Raw genomic sequence first — 16,104 nt, forward strand, 5'->3', positions numbered from 1 at the left:
TCAGACATTTGCGATGATTTTGGCCATATTTGCCCTGTCTGCCGCTATTCTAAACATAGATGGAGTGTTGTGCTCAAACCAGTCTCTGAGATTCTTGAACCAAGTTTTCATCTGACAGGGCCTCGCTTACTGTAAATCTGACTTGAGTGATATGATAAAGTTTAACTATATGAGCGAAACACGTAACGTATTAAATTTAATGTAATGTGTAATCTCAAAAACATATTAGAAAAAAGCTTGAACAAATATGACGCCGGATAGGACTGTATCCGTCGTATTCCCGCCAATATGCTTTGGCAATTTAGCCAATATTTTTATATATTTATAGTCATGCAACTGAAACACCGTTACAAAATAAATGTCGCTAATATTAGCGACTGGCTTTCGTGATTAATTATTGATTACAAGCCAGCATCAGGAATCTCTCAAAATTTTAATCTTAACTTGCTAATAATTTAATAAACAATTTTTTTTATCAATAATTCACAAGCACATTGGCCGGAATGATTTGGACACAGCTTCGAGTGCTGTCAGGTGTCATATTAGGTATTTCCAAATTATGTATGTTCGATCAATTAATAATGTTACACTCTGAATTTTGTGAATAATTCGTTGAATAAAAAAATATTTAATTAATTTAATATATATGGTGAATGTCAAATGACAAATTACCGTCAAGTAGATACCTACCTAAATGTTGAAACTCTTGAAAAGACTCATAAATTAGGTCGGATTTTATGCATGATGTATTCGTATTGACATATGTATAACAAAACGTATAGTAATATTATATCAGTGAAATAAACTTGTCACGGGAACAATTAATATATAATAATAATTTGACTTTTGTAGTATTAACTAACTGCGTAATAATTGTATCTATATAATTATTGAAAATTAAATTCAATTATTTACTTTTGAATATTTAAATATTCTCATACCGATTAATCTAATTTCACTGAAATTTATGTCGGGTCTTACGTGAAAATATACAGACAATTACAATTAATTATATAATTCTTACAGCATATATTTTATAATTCGTTCTTTCGTTTAGGTGGTGACTAATTTTATTACTGATTGCTTGATTTAACGTGGAAACTTCACCACGTTTATAATTTATTTTGTACTGTTTTCCACGCTTTGATTTTCGCTTGTTTTGACTGTACGATTGCAAAACAATTTAAATACATTTTTTTATTCCGCGAACAATTCACAAGATTTGAGATAAGTACCTACCTATAGTAAAATTCTTTCTTACATACATAATTTGAAAACACTTCAGATATAATATGCCCACTGGAAAAAAACCTTTGAAAAAAATACGACAGCCAATGTGCCTTACCAATTGAACAATGTGCGCCCTATCTAATTACGATGAAATGATTATAGTAGTATTTACATATTGAAGCGCTCACCAAATTGGGTTAATTTTTAGTCAATCGGCTTTTGTGACATAACGTCGCTATAGGATTTGTTTCCCGAATATCCATTTTTGTCGAAATCGACATTTTAATGCAGTTCAATTTCTTTTATCGAACTCTACCGAAATCATTTATAAAAACAATATATTTTTATCTAGGAACAGAGATATTTTTTTAAAAAACCCGAATACGCCATGTTAAGTTACAATTACTCCGTGGTGTTCTCCCGAATATCCAACTATTCGTACCTGAATATCCAAGTTAATTTCGGTCGAAATATATCTCTGGCTGAGTGTTTATTTCCCGAATATGACTTTAGCCAATCAAACCGCGCTCACTCCGTGCATCTCGCTCCCACATTCACGCTATCTAGCTCTAAAACAATCACGCCCACTTTCATATTTTTCGGCCGTCTGGAGACTTCTTTCAAATTTCGTCTTATTGATATTGTTTTTAACGTTACTATTGTTTTAATAGTGAATTCATCAAATTTGAAGAGATCATTCATAGCTGATACATCACCAGTTCGCCCTGAACTTACAGTAGAGTTGTGGAAGTGAGTATTTTAAGCTAAATAACTGCATTTTGTTTTGATAAATGACACAAAATCCCAACGGTTATATGAATTCTACAGTATGATCCGGCAACTACTATGACGTAAAAAATAATTATTATTTCAAATTATTATTAATCAAACATTGTTTGTCTTTATTTTACTTTTAATCTAGGTATTTCTATGAAAATAAAGGCGATGCTATTATTTATTTTTGAATGCGCTGATAGTTAATTTAATTTAATATGTATGTTAGTAACTATTTATTTGGTAGATATTATATACTTAGGATATTGGTACCTACCTAATATTAGCAGCCAATGGTAATTAATTTATATATAATAATAAGTTTAATTGTCAATTATAGAAATATATAGATATAATAATATACAGATATATAGATATATATAAATAGATTTTTTTTTTTGGAAAAAGTATTAATATAAAATTGTTAGCAAGTACGAGTAAGTACCTACCATCATAAAATATTGGAGAAATGACCGTGACGGCGGTTAGTAATTGAAGTAGTACCGTATAATATATTTTCTCAGAAGTGATTTAAAAAAAATATGTAAGTATGTTCAATTATTAGAATGGTACATTCTTAAATCTTGTGAATTATTCGTTCAATAAAAAAATAGTTAATTACTTAAAAACTATTTTATTACTTTATCCGAAAAAAACCGAAAAGCGATTGCCGCATGTTATTATTACATACGAACTTGGGTAATTACGATCATTAAGTATTTAAATAGAAGAGGTAATTTATTAACAATTGTCATGTAAATAAATATAACATTTGAGGCGCGTACTTTTTGACCACTCAGTAATCTGTGGGCCGTGCAGCAATACGCTACGGTCTTAAATCCCGAACGTCCATGTTTTGTCCCGAATATCCATTATTCTGAGAGAGCGCTAAAAATTTCCCGAATATCCACAGTGAGTACTTGTAAATAAAACGTATTTTCTGTGCATTTAATGATTTATACCAGTATATTATTCTTGGAATCTATTCTTAGATAATGTTGCAATCTTACAGTATAGAAAGAATGATTGATACATTTACTGATATTAAAATATACGACAATGAAATTTGTTTTTCGTCTCCTGTAAAATTGACATTTGGTCTATTCGGGAAACAAATCCTATAGCGACGATAAGTCTACCTACAAATTACATTAATAATTATTAACCGACGTCTGGATCACCCCAAATTTTAGTTATAACGTACTTGCACATGCTAATAATTTAGTAAACTAATTTTTCAACGAATAATTCACTAAATTTGACAATGTAACATTATTTATAGAATAAGTATACATATTTTTAAAATAACATCTCAGGTATAATATTACCTAGTAAATAAGACGTCTGGATCACTCCAAATTTTAGTTATAATAACGTACTTACACATGTTAATAATTTAATAAACTATTTTGTCAACGAAAAATTCACAAGATTTGACAATGTAACATTATGTATAAAATAAGTATACATAATTTTAAAATAATATCTCGGATATACCTAGTAGAAAAAATTGTTTGAAAAAATATTAAAATAATAAATATGATTATAAACCTTACCTAGGTCAATTGAAACAAGAATTTGCAATGTTTCATTTGCCAATAAATGAAGTAATATTTATCTCCAGACTATTTAAGTTGTAATGATTACTTATTTGAAGAAATACTTGACACATTGTTGGCCACTGAAGCGATAAGTGTTACGATGTGTAGATTGCATCCGCATCCATCGCCGGCTCACACAAAGTGTACAAGTAACCTTTGATTTATTTGGTTGTGGCCGAAAAATTGTTGTTCATGTTTCTATTTACATATTATTATTATTAAATCGATGATTGGTAAGAGCCACCATACAAGTTGCGGCTCCTTGGCCCCAATTTTATTTCGCATTGCATAATGATGCGATAGGACATCAGCGGTCGGAATGTTCTACTCGTCGCCTACAATCATCGGCGTACCTGCTCAATTGAATCGGAATCATTAAATCAATACTATTCAATAGTAACTTACGAATCAAACACAGAATTATTATTTACTTCAAGTTTATTATAATTATGGCATAATATTATTAAAAATTAGGTGGAAATCTCACCTAAAGATGTATGAAATAATATCTAATTTATTATTCATTATTAGAAACTGTAATAATTACGCTGTACCTAATCTATAATTATTTATAAACATGCGTCTTGTAAAATAATAGAAAAACATTGCCTTGCCTTAAGTTCCCTATAAAGTTGATACATATGTAATTTTACCATTGCCAAGGAAAATGTTTTGTTTATCTTTGTAAAACTAAATTATTATTAATCATTAATGAATTAATAATAAATAATTACAAGATATTTTTTTTTATATACACAACGTTTTAAAATCTTCTGTTCAATTATTATGCTCAAAATGCTGAAACTTGTACTTGATATGAAGTAAATAAAAAACAAACAAACAAACAAATATAGAATACTGAAGTGTCATTTTGATTTCCATAGTAACTTACGTATATATTAATAATTTAGTTGCTAGGACCATCCACTTAGCAACTAATAATAGTGGATTGGATTACGGATTTCTTCCGAAATAACTTTTCATACAAAACAGAATTAACTGAAAATTAATTCAATTCTACTTAAAGATGGCTAAAAGTATTAAAGGATTGCAAGACCGGATAAACAACCACCGGACAAATAAGAATACGAGCGTTAGCTCAATAGCTTTATTAAAAAACGTTGTAAAATTAGTCATCCAAATGCCCAGAATGTTTTCAAAAACTTTCCCATAAATCTTTTGTATGCTTTGCAAAATATTTTTCAGTATTATGTCCATATTCTGGGTCTAAGCACGTATTGAAAAACAATATGTAAATTTGTCAAGAATATTTTTTCACGTACCCAAATATGATAAAATCGTGAATTTTGAAACATAGACCAGATATTTAAAAGTGTATAAAAAATAATAGAAGATAAATATAAATAACTTATAACTTGCACGTAAGGCATGACGATAATGTATTGCAAGAAAATTGACCGAATCTCTAGATTCGATCACAAAATATACTATAACAAAGAAAAACATTCTTTGGAACCGTGTGATCAATGACGGTATTATGTAGGTCCATTATTATAAACTTTCATCAAGTAGTGTACTATCTAGCGATTTTGCTCTCTCTTTCTCTCCCTCTATGTGTGAAAAAATCTATCTCCTTAAGATTTTCATACTTCCTGACAAAGTGATCTCTTGCTTCTAGAAAAACTGCAACTTATAAGATGTCATATTTTCCACATACTCTTCTCATAACCAATTAATTAAGTGATCGAGCGACTGATTCAGAATCAGTTCAAACAAAGAAGTCTTAACGAAATAACATTATATTATAGTTCCCATGATTGTATTTCAAATATAAAGATATTACATTTTTACGGGGACGCCACTGACCTGTACTCGGATCGTATTGTGGAAACCTTTTGACTTACTAGTTATTATGCAAGTTAAATATTTTATTGAATGAAATAATCTTTAACATAATCAGATACGGAGTGAAGTGTTTAATTTCCATATTCATAATTAACCCGAGTCAAATAAAGGCATTCTCAAAATAATAAATTCGGAAAATCGGTTTTTACTACTTATTACAATTCACAACATAGTGGAGGTAACTATTCTAATCGGATTCGTATTGAAGAAAAATGTTCTGCCTAATTAAACTTCTTTCCGTTAAATTCTCTATTTGGCAGAACCAACCTACCACTGGTAATCCCAATTGGGAAGGCGATAATTATTACTCAACCAAATTGATTCAGGTGTTGATATATTCCACTTGCGTGAGTGAGTTTAGGTGGAGTTATTTTATAAATTCTTAAAATAGGGTCTCCTTAGCAAACTCGGTGTACTTCTTTGAACTTATATAGATGTATACCTAATTGTATTTTCACTACTTTTTTATGTTTATAATGTTCTTTTTTTATATTTTCATTTTTATCTTTTTTTATATTACTTTTTTATTACTATGTTTCATGTCATGTTGTGAACGTCTTAAACTTATAATTTGTAATGTCCACAATATGTTAAAAAATAAAATGAAATTGAAAATTGAAATCTACTAATCACGTAAATCATACTGTATCGTCTACTACTCTACTATCTGGAACAGTTCAATGGAGCTACACTCGTACCAACCACGGAGATTATTTAGCCACGAAAATAAATGTGCCGTATTCTTCTGCTAGGTACACTTGCGGTTAATCTTTCCTTTAATAATGAGTTGGGGAATGCTGTACTTTTGTCCTCTCATAATACGGTCAAAGTACTGTAGTTTTCTGGTTTTGATACAATTCTTTTGAATGACAGGGTGAGCAATGTGGACGTCCTCAAACGAATGGGAAATGACCGATAAGTGCGGCGTAATAACAAAACTAGAAAACTACGATTATGTATCAATCAACCTAATAATGAACAAATCAGAAAATCAATATAGATCATTGCAACTGATGATTGGACATGGAAATATTTAATTCTCAAAAATCATTATTAGATAAGATTATTATATAGTTAATTTGTGTATGCATCAACTTATATTATAAACAATTTTCATTTCACTGTATTTTCAGACGAAAAAGGAAAAAATAAAGCAGAAAGATTTAAGTACTTAAAAAATATAAGAGCATTCGCAAGATTGTGATGGCATAAGCCATAAATAAAAAATATTTATATTTAAAAACATTTAATACAACTTATTGTAGACTCATTCATGTCTTTGACTTATTCTGCTGTGCGTATGCGCACTTTAAAATTTACATTTTACATAGGTGTATCTAAATCCTGGTATAAGTCTATGAGTGTACTGTTCATATTATATTTTTGTTGGAAAACTGTACCTTGTTATGTTGATTCATATTCAGTTTTGGATTCGCTAGGGTTACCATACATCCTCCTTTCTCTGGACGTGTCTTCTTTTCGAGGGCTTAGCCTGGTTGTGATTTTGAAACATGTAAAAATTTGTACTTTTCATTTTTTTATTAGAATTTTCATATTGAAATAAATTGTTACTGATGTTGTTACCTACTCAAAGAATAATGTTAACTTCCAAATAATTACAAGATAAAAAGAACTTTTTATAAATAACGTTTTTAAATTTTCTGTTGAATTATTATGCTCAATATGCTCAAACTTGTACTTGATAATATGAAGTAAAAAAAATCAAACAAACAAACAAATATAGAATACTGAAATGTCATTTTGACATTTCATTTTAATTTCCATAGTAACGCACGTATATATTAATAATTTAGTTGCTAGGACCACCCCCTTAGCAACCAATAATAGTCTTTTATTTTTTACGGATTTTTCTGAAATAACTTTCCATACAAAACAGTATTAACTGAATTTCTGCTTAAAGATGGCTAAAAGTATTAAAAGAATGCATTGGCATCGTGTTCTGATATATTCTAAAAGTTTCAAATGTCTAGCTAGTCAGGAAGTTAGTTAAAATCGATTGCAAGATTTGTACTGGACAAACAACCACCGGACAAACAAGAATACGAGCTAATAAAAATGTTGTATAAATGGTAATCACTGAAGTAAAATAGCGACTTTTTCACTATTAGAGCAAATTTAAGATTTGTGTTTATCTCATCTATCTGGTCGACCCGCAACGCCGAGTCACTAGGCTAGAGCCCTGTCAGCCCCCCTTGTGGGAGCCATGGGTATTGTATAAGAACAGGCCGGTTCAAATAGATCCAAGCAGGTGACGTCATCATCGGCCTACTGGGAAAATCCACAAATTTTCCTAAATCTATAGATTCTCTGTAATTATAATGTTCCTCATTGTTTGTTTATTTTTTACGAAAAATAAGTGACATTGGTAACATGTACCATGACGACATTTTACAACACAAAATAATATAATTACATTTAATGCATCTATGAGTTATACCTATCAGATGCGGATAATACCTATATTATACTTTACGTCTAAATATATGACATTATTATAATACGGCTGTAAGACCATACATAACCTCTGTAAAATTTGCCTTTTTTAGTAGTATTGGCTTTGTTATCCTACTAATAAATATCTGAGGGAGCGTCAGTTATAGGGCCGTCATTTCGAATGAAAAATAATCAATACCTAGTATCGGTATTTATATTATTTATTTCTGAAAAAAATAGCTACTTTTTTGACGACCCTTTTAACAATTCTCCCATTGTGTAGAACTGACCTGCCATTGATGATAATAATATTGAAAGAGCAATAACTGTGATTTACTAAAGTGCTTTTGCATATCGATATATTCCATTTGGGCGAGAGCGATTTTGCTTGACAGTTGTTTTATATTCTGTCAATTTCAGCTCACTCGGTGTAGTCTCTGAATTTATGAAATTTGTTAATAATTTTTTTTCACGCTATCAATTTATGTGTTTGAACTTGTAGATATTTTGAATAGGTGATATTTTTTTTAATAATGTTACTGATGTGCCATAAAAAAATCAATATTCTAGTCAAATTTCAGAATCAAAATTAAATTTTCCTGCATGTTGAAAGATATCACGACGTATGGTTATTTTTTATGGATAGTTAGTTGCCTTGCATATTGTGTATCTATATTATTAATAACATTTATCACTTGATTTGTTTTATAACTCAACACCCCAATTTCGTTTTTTGATTATTATTCAAGTCGAGTAAACAATATTAATTAAAATTCTGGTAAAGTGTTAACTGACTAAACGTATGTTCGCTTTGATTCTGTTATCTTTTTAGTGTGCTTCTGTCAACATATAAATTTCCTTTATCTGATTTTAAAAAAAGAACATTAAAATTAATTTAAAAAAATAGTTGAATGTCACATCGAATATCGGTATCCAATTAAACGGAGAAGGTAACAAATACACTAGCACAGCAGACGTCTGCAATATTCAAGGCAAACATGCCTTGCGAATATTTAATTTAAAAGAAGACTCGTTAAGTAAACCTTGGGATTAAAAATCATGAGTGTAAAATTATGCCACATTAAAGACATCTTGGGCAGTCCATATTGGATATAAATTGACATAAATAATGCATTTTATTATACGAAGAAAAAAATCCATGGTTTTTTTTTTAATATTGTCAAACTGTGTTTATTTATTTGGTGTGTTATTTTCTCAACAACCAGGTTAAAAATTAATAAAATAAATTGTAATACGACAGTGACAATAGTTTTATCGCCCACCGTAATATCTTGAATCCTGTTAACACTCCTAAATATAATTATTGTAGTCAGAGAAAGATATTTTATGTTGTTCTTAATAATGTATAGGTACATAATATGGATTCAAGATAATATTGCAATGTATATACGTACCTACATATTAAAAAAAATGGACTGAGTGCGATCATAACGCACATTTCCACTTTGCTGTTGAGTGGTGATATCCATCAGGCTACAAATCCTACTATCATCCTTCAGAATATTTGTTAATAATTATTGCTGTAATGTATGTGTTTCAAATTCCACCAAGAAATGGCCAAGTACTGAGTTTGTAATATTATATTTCACATTAAAATCATCTTACATTGCTAAATCTTGTCCAGCTGTCTATTTTCAGTATTGAATAAAATATACCTCTATTTATATCCTCCAAATTTGGCTTGAGCGAAAGGTATCATTGGAATGCGAAAACTACGTAAAATATCACACTTTTCGTGTTGTTTCTATCGCAATTCAAATTAATTAGTATTGGCTTATTATTGAATCGATTAATTACTAACTCTATGTCGTCACTGTTCTGGCAAAAAACACTAATTCGAAAAAATTACATATTGAGTTAGTACCAAAATGTTCCTTATTTCAAACTTTACCGTCTGGAAACCTTCTTAATAAATAAACAGTCTTTATTTTAAAGTCATCCTTTTTACGATTATTCAATAAACTCAAATGAAAGACCATTATTTCAAACATTTTAACAACTTCAAAGTCAAATTACTCAAAACTAGTATTCTCCAGTTAGTGTGTTCTGCCAGAACAGAGACGATGTGATATTACCGTAATTAATAAACTGGCTTCACATATGGAAGATTCTGGGTTTGATTTGAAGTTGATACTCGGTGAAGTTGTTGTGTTCTCAAGCTATTCTAGATTCTTTCAGTGATTATTTCTATACTACTACTCTACTGATAAATTACCAAATCTACTATAATTGGGTACTTTGTAGTGTTAAAAATATAAAAAGTAGGTATATACATAAATAAAATACACGTCAGTATTTTATCCATAAAAATCACCCTTCTCCAAAAACTATTCACAAACGTTCGAAATTATTTCGAATTTATAATGCAATCGTAAAATAAAAGCATTAGACTTATTCGAAACAGTAACATCTGTCATAAATAATTTACATGTTTTAAACATGTAGGTATATTAAACTCAGGTAGATAGACCTATAAATAATTATAAAGCCACTGACCCATAATGCAAGTAAGGCTATGCATCGTATAAGTATCTACTTGTAATTGGCACAACTTGAGGCTGAAAATGAATCTGAAAAAGCCAATAAATAAATTTTATTAATGGCCGCCCTTCGTGGTATGCAACGCATCAATTTTCTAGCAAAAAAATAAATAATTTAATCCATTGACATGGCCACGGCAAAGGCCAACTTCTTGCCAATATTATGATAAAAAATAATGTATGTATCCGTAGATGGAAAATATCAGATTCACCAGATGCGAACAATCCATTAAAATACTATTTCAGATTACGTATTTTACGATGACTGTATTTTACATGACCAGCATGTTTATATGACTGCAGTTATTTTTAAACGATCACTGTTTTAATAAAATGTTGTGAGAAATATATTTTTATAGACAAATACTTAATACTTTGGCATTTTAAAACTGTTCTTTCGAATGTTTTCAATACCCTGAAACATTGGTTAGACGGCGTTGTGCATTTGGAATCTTATCGCATTTTTTTAAAACATTATGTGCAACTGGAATAGTGGCGACTAATTATTGATAAAGGAACATATTATTGTGGTTGTCTGTTTAAATTTTCCGCAGTAAATAAGTATATTTTGGATACCCATATCACCCATTTCATTAATCCCATTTATACTTTTCACTCTTTGTCTTCTCATCCTTCGGAAAAGCGGTTCTATTTATAAATGATTACCAATATGTACATAATTCATAATAATATCGTTTATATAATAATTATACAACTCTGTTAGTCATATTCTGGAAATGGATACAGAGTAAATTAAAGAAAAAGTACCGCAATGATATAGATTTTCTATGTATTTTATAAAGGTCGTTTATATTGATTATTAACGTGTATTTTTTATTGTTTCAGGACCAAAAGAATTCTTCTACAGAGGACATAATTACTTCTACAGTGGTCACGTTCCCGCACTGTCAGGAAGAAAAGTCGATTGGTTAGACGCGCGTAACTTGTGCAGAGAGTATTGCATGGACCTCATCTCCATGGAAACCCAGGAAGAAAATAATCTGGCTTTCAGACTGATCCAAGAAAGTAAGTTGATTCAAAATGATACCGTGCATATTACGTATGAATTAATGGGGTAAATAATCTGTTTATTGGATCGATGAAGATTGTGCAACTTTTCTGAAAAACTGGACTTTCCCCCGATTATTTTAATATAGTGTAATATTACGGCATCAGCACTGGAGTACAATTTTTCAGGATTGTTGATATGCAACGAGTGAGTGAAAATCCATATAAATAAATATATAAACTTAAATATAAAATAATAAAACAAGTCATGTCTACCGCTCATTCACCGAATCACTGCGTTTTAACGCAATAATTATTATTAGATATAATGTCATTATATCTATAGAATTTCCCAATTAATCTTAAGTACCTACTAAACTTGTTTATGGCCGATAAAATTAATAATTATTGGGTAATCTAAAACTATATATAGGATACTTAACTACTTACCATAAAATTTATGGTAAGTAGACATTGACACAAATTGGCGTGTTAAATAAAAAGTGCTAGGTACGTAATGCTAAATAAAGACAACGTGTCATATTAAAAAGTGAATCTTTTCATAAATAATTAACGATCTAAAACGTGACTCGTGAGAGTACAATATTAATATCGCTTCGTTTATGTCGAAAAGATTTCACAATGAAAAGAATAATGAAATTGAAATTGAAACACCGATATCAGTATGATCAGGAAAAAACTTTAACATTTTATTTAGTATTAGTAAAAGTACCTACGTCAAAACTACAATTATTTTGAGAAATCGTTAAATTAAATTCCTTTTTGTTACGAATACAACAATCGATAGTTATGTTGCCAGGATGTTTTTTACACGTTAAATGATTGTTTTTTTTGTTTCGATTGATTCTTTACACATGAAAGATACGATTTCAAAAATGTACCTAAGATTTAATATTTTTGTCAAAGCTACCGCTTCACATGCTTCATGAAAAATCGCCACTGCAAACATGGTAGCCATATTGACGAAATTTAAAAACATCCTCAATTACATCGCTATTAGAAATTATCCCCAAAGACACGGATGATACTTCACTGGGTAGCTCAATGGAAGCGATCCCGCGGCAAGCGTTTATTCAAATCCCCTCTGTTCTAGATTTTCTCTATTTGATTTTATAATATTATGTACCTATTTCTGAGACTGTTGCAAATTATGTATTTTAAACAAAAATGGCTATTATAATAATGTATGCTTACTTAGGTATTTTATTTCCCAACCGTTAGTTTTTGATTATCAGCAGTTCGAATGACTACATACTCAAATGTTACAAAACAATAATGGACCATGTGGCTAACTAATATTTATTTTCCAGATGATGTTCCTTACATTTGGACCAGCGGAAGACTGTGTGATTTCAAGGGATGCGAAGAGCGTCGCGATTTAGAACCCAAATCAATTCTTGGATGGTTCTGGTCAGCAAACAGAGAAAAGATTTCTCCTACAAACCAGGTAAAAAAATTTCAAACCTCAACTCGGTTACTAAGTTTACAAGTAAATAATTGTAGATATTATTCGTAGGTACCTCAGTTACATGAAATAATCCTGATACAGCTCCGTAAATTTGTTCACTAATAATATACCAGTCAATAACTAACTATTAATTAAATATTGAATTAAATACATGGTACCTATTTAAGAGTACAAATAAACTATCAATAACAACATTTAGTTTGGTCTGTGAAAAAAACTAAGTTTTCCATGACTGGCTGGCACACAACAAAGCCGTATTATATTCCGAAAACGAGCTATTTATGGAATTTAATTAGTTGTTTTGAATATTATAATCTTCAGTGTTTCAAATGTACATCAGCAAGATTTATCCGATCTTTTAGTTAATATATAACGAAGGAAATTTAACCAAAGTAGGTACCTATATCTATCAATGAAGAGACTCATCTAATGCATGGACTACCTATAAACTAATCCTAGTGAAATAGCATTGGTTAAATATAAAACTTTCATATTAGTCGCTTGTTATCGTTTTGTGACGTCAAATTTTCTACAAACCCGTATCCTCATTGTCACAAATCATATTAGGTATATCAGACCTCCTCTCCACATTATGATATGACGTCAAATATGGACGATCCCTTATTTTTATAGTCTGCTGATGCATCTACAGCGATACCACCAAACATTTACTGTAAAGATATATATATAATATTATGTAGGTATATATATATATAATTATAAACTCTATCCACGCTACATTAAGGCGTCTTATAGACTTTCGTTTGATGTTTTTGACCTTCATTTTACAAAAAACGTGTCCATTTTAGTGTCTCAACATTCTAACATCAGCTATTGTAAGAGATGGTATAGGTACCAGTAGGTACCCTGTATATCAAATTAACGGGAATTAATTGTGTCTATATCTCCTTTAGATCCCTAACGGCTGGGGTTACAATCCTTGGAGTAAAACTGGACACAAGAAGCTCCGCCAGCCTGACAACGCCGAGTTCGACATCAACGGCACAAACGAGTCTTGCTTGAGTGTATTGAACAACGTGTACAGCGACGGCATCGCATGGCACGACGTGGCCTGTTATCACGAGAAGCCCTTCATCTGCGAGGACTCAGAGGAACTCCTCACCTACGTCGCCTCCACGAACCGAGGAATCCGTCTTTGAAGCGGCATCTCGCGGTTGCATAAACCCACCTTTGGCCATATTACACCGAAAGAACCGAATCTAGTTTATGTGGGCGACGAATCACGAAACGATTACGTACGTTTCTAATTTGAATCTCATATGAATCTTACTTTAAGAATAAACTGATACCTTCAGTCTTAAATTTATTTATGCGTTTATGTTTTAAATTTAGCAGACGAGGCTGTCACATAATCAGAAAGTGCCAAATTCTTTAAAATATGCGTATTTTTAGCAATCTGACTGTACAGTATCAATCAAAGCATAAAAAACCAAATTGTAAAATATTTTGGCAATAGTTGCTGTATTTTGAATACATAATAGAGGGTTTTTTTCGCAAGAGGGGCTCCAAACTTTTTATCGTCTCGGGCCTCGACATTGTATCTCATTGTAACAAAATACTGTAAATGATTGCTAATACCATGTCAAATGTGCTGCGATGGTTCCGTCATTTCGTTTTCAATCGTTCATTCAACAATCATCTTTGCTCTAATCGAATTGAAGTCTAAAAGCTTCAAAACTGTCGTCTCGGGTCGGGTTTGCTTGAGTTGGGTTTTTCGGTGTGATATGGCCATTAATAAGTAAACGTACCGCAAGTGCGATTACTCCTTTAACACATTTATATGTACATATTGTATTGAAATTCCGTTTGAGTGATGTCATCAAATAAAATTGTAGTCATAAGTTTTTCTTAATTATATTGTAAGCGTGAAACTGGTTGTCAGTAAAAAAAATCATCAGAAAAAGATTACCACATTGAAAAAAACAAGTTTGCTCAACCTCTGCCGATTATGAGGCTTCACATTTTTTCTTTATTTGAGAGTAGATATTCTCATACTTACTCCAGTCACCGAAGCCTCGAGTTGCGTAAATGTCTACTTATCCAAATTGTTATTTGGTTATCTATCTATTGATCCACACCGATCGTACATTCATATATTTTTTATTTATTTTTTAGGTTTTTTTACGCAGTAAAATTGTGAAAATAAATGATTGGAAAAAACACTATTTTCTTTTTTTTAATTGCCCACACACCTATGAATCTATGATAATAAAAATGTAGACTGAGTGGCGCCGTATCTTATACAGTGACGTCCCGTGGGGGTAGGCAGATTGAGCGTCGCTTGAGGGCGGCAAACCGAGGAGAATCATTAGGTATATGTAGAAAGCTACATTAACTTTAGTAATAACGGAAATATATTTCCATTAAAAAATACAGCTCACTGGTTGGAAACAAAATATATTAATTAAGTAGGCACCTACTATAAAAGTTTTAACAGGGCTTTATTTTTTTGTCGAGTTCGCGATGTCTAGTTTACTTCCGTTGTCTTTGGACGTCGCGTTCTACCTAATTATACCTAATTTAAAATTTATCCAAATATGTTGGCCAGTCACTCGCGAGTTTTGGAAGTTGTCAGGTGTATTTTTAAATGTACCCATCTGAAACTGTAGACTCGCAATATTGTCTATTGAAGCAGAGATGGCATTTCAATTAGATATATGAGTTATGGAAGGATGATAAAAAGTACTGTATAAAAAAAATGTGGCGGCATTTTGGCACTGCCTAGGGACGTCACTGTTCCTATATTATCTATGATCGCAATATGCGGCACGCGGCCTCTTGAATTGGCGGGGCCGTCCTCTGATTCAATGATCTTCATTCATTTGTAATCATTAATTATTTAAGAGTCATTATTTGACGACTTTAATATTCTAAATATCAAAAAGTTTGCATCCGTTTTTGGAGAAAAGGTTTACCTCCTATCATAGACTATAGATACATCTAGATGCCACCCGGTGCATTGCTAAATGAAGCTGCGTGCCGTGCGTTTGGTTTGTGGGCGAGCGAACGCATTCGTCTACAAATGTTCGAGACCATAGACCATTTCACTAGTGCTCGCCCAAAGTGCTCGCACTAGACGCTCAGAATTAAAATATAATTT

The 16,104-nt window shown here is 31.1% G+C and overlaps 1 protein-coding gene across 1 annotated transcript in view; it reads left to right on the plus strand.

Moving 5' to 3' along the window:
• The window catches only part of slf (C-type lectin domain-containing protein slf), a 39,874-nt gene extending 24,708 nt beyond the window's left edge, over window positions 1-15,166 (plus strand). Inside the window, exons 3-5 of the mRNA XM_085955855.1 lie at window positions 11,333-11,512; window positions 12,826-12,962; window positions 13,898-15,166. Coding sequence (XP_085811981.1) covers window positions 11,333-11,512; window positions 12,826-12,962; window positions 13,898-14,143 — 563 coding nt within the window. The 3' untranslated portion in view covers window positions 14,144-15,166. The remainder of the gene's footprint in view (window positions 1-11,332; window positions 11,513-12,825; window positions 12,963-13,897) is intronic.
• Window positions 15,167-16,104: the final 938 nt, after the last annotated feature.

The sequence above is a fragment of the Rhyacophila brunnea genome, unplaced genomic scaffold (assembly GCF_057557595.1).
Source record: "Rhyacophila brunnea isolate RB1 unplaced genomic scaffold, BYU_Rbru_1.0 scaffold_5, whole genome shotgun sequence".
In the NCBI taxonomy this organism is placed as follows: Eukaryota; Metazoa; Arthropoda; class Insecta; order Trichoptera; family Rhyacophilidae; genus Rhyacophila; species Rhyacophila brunnea.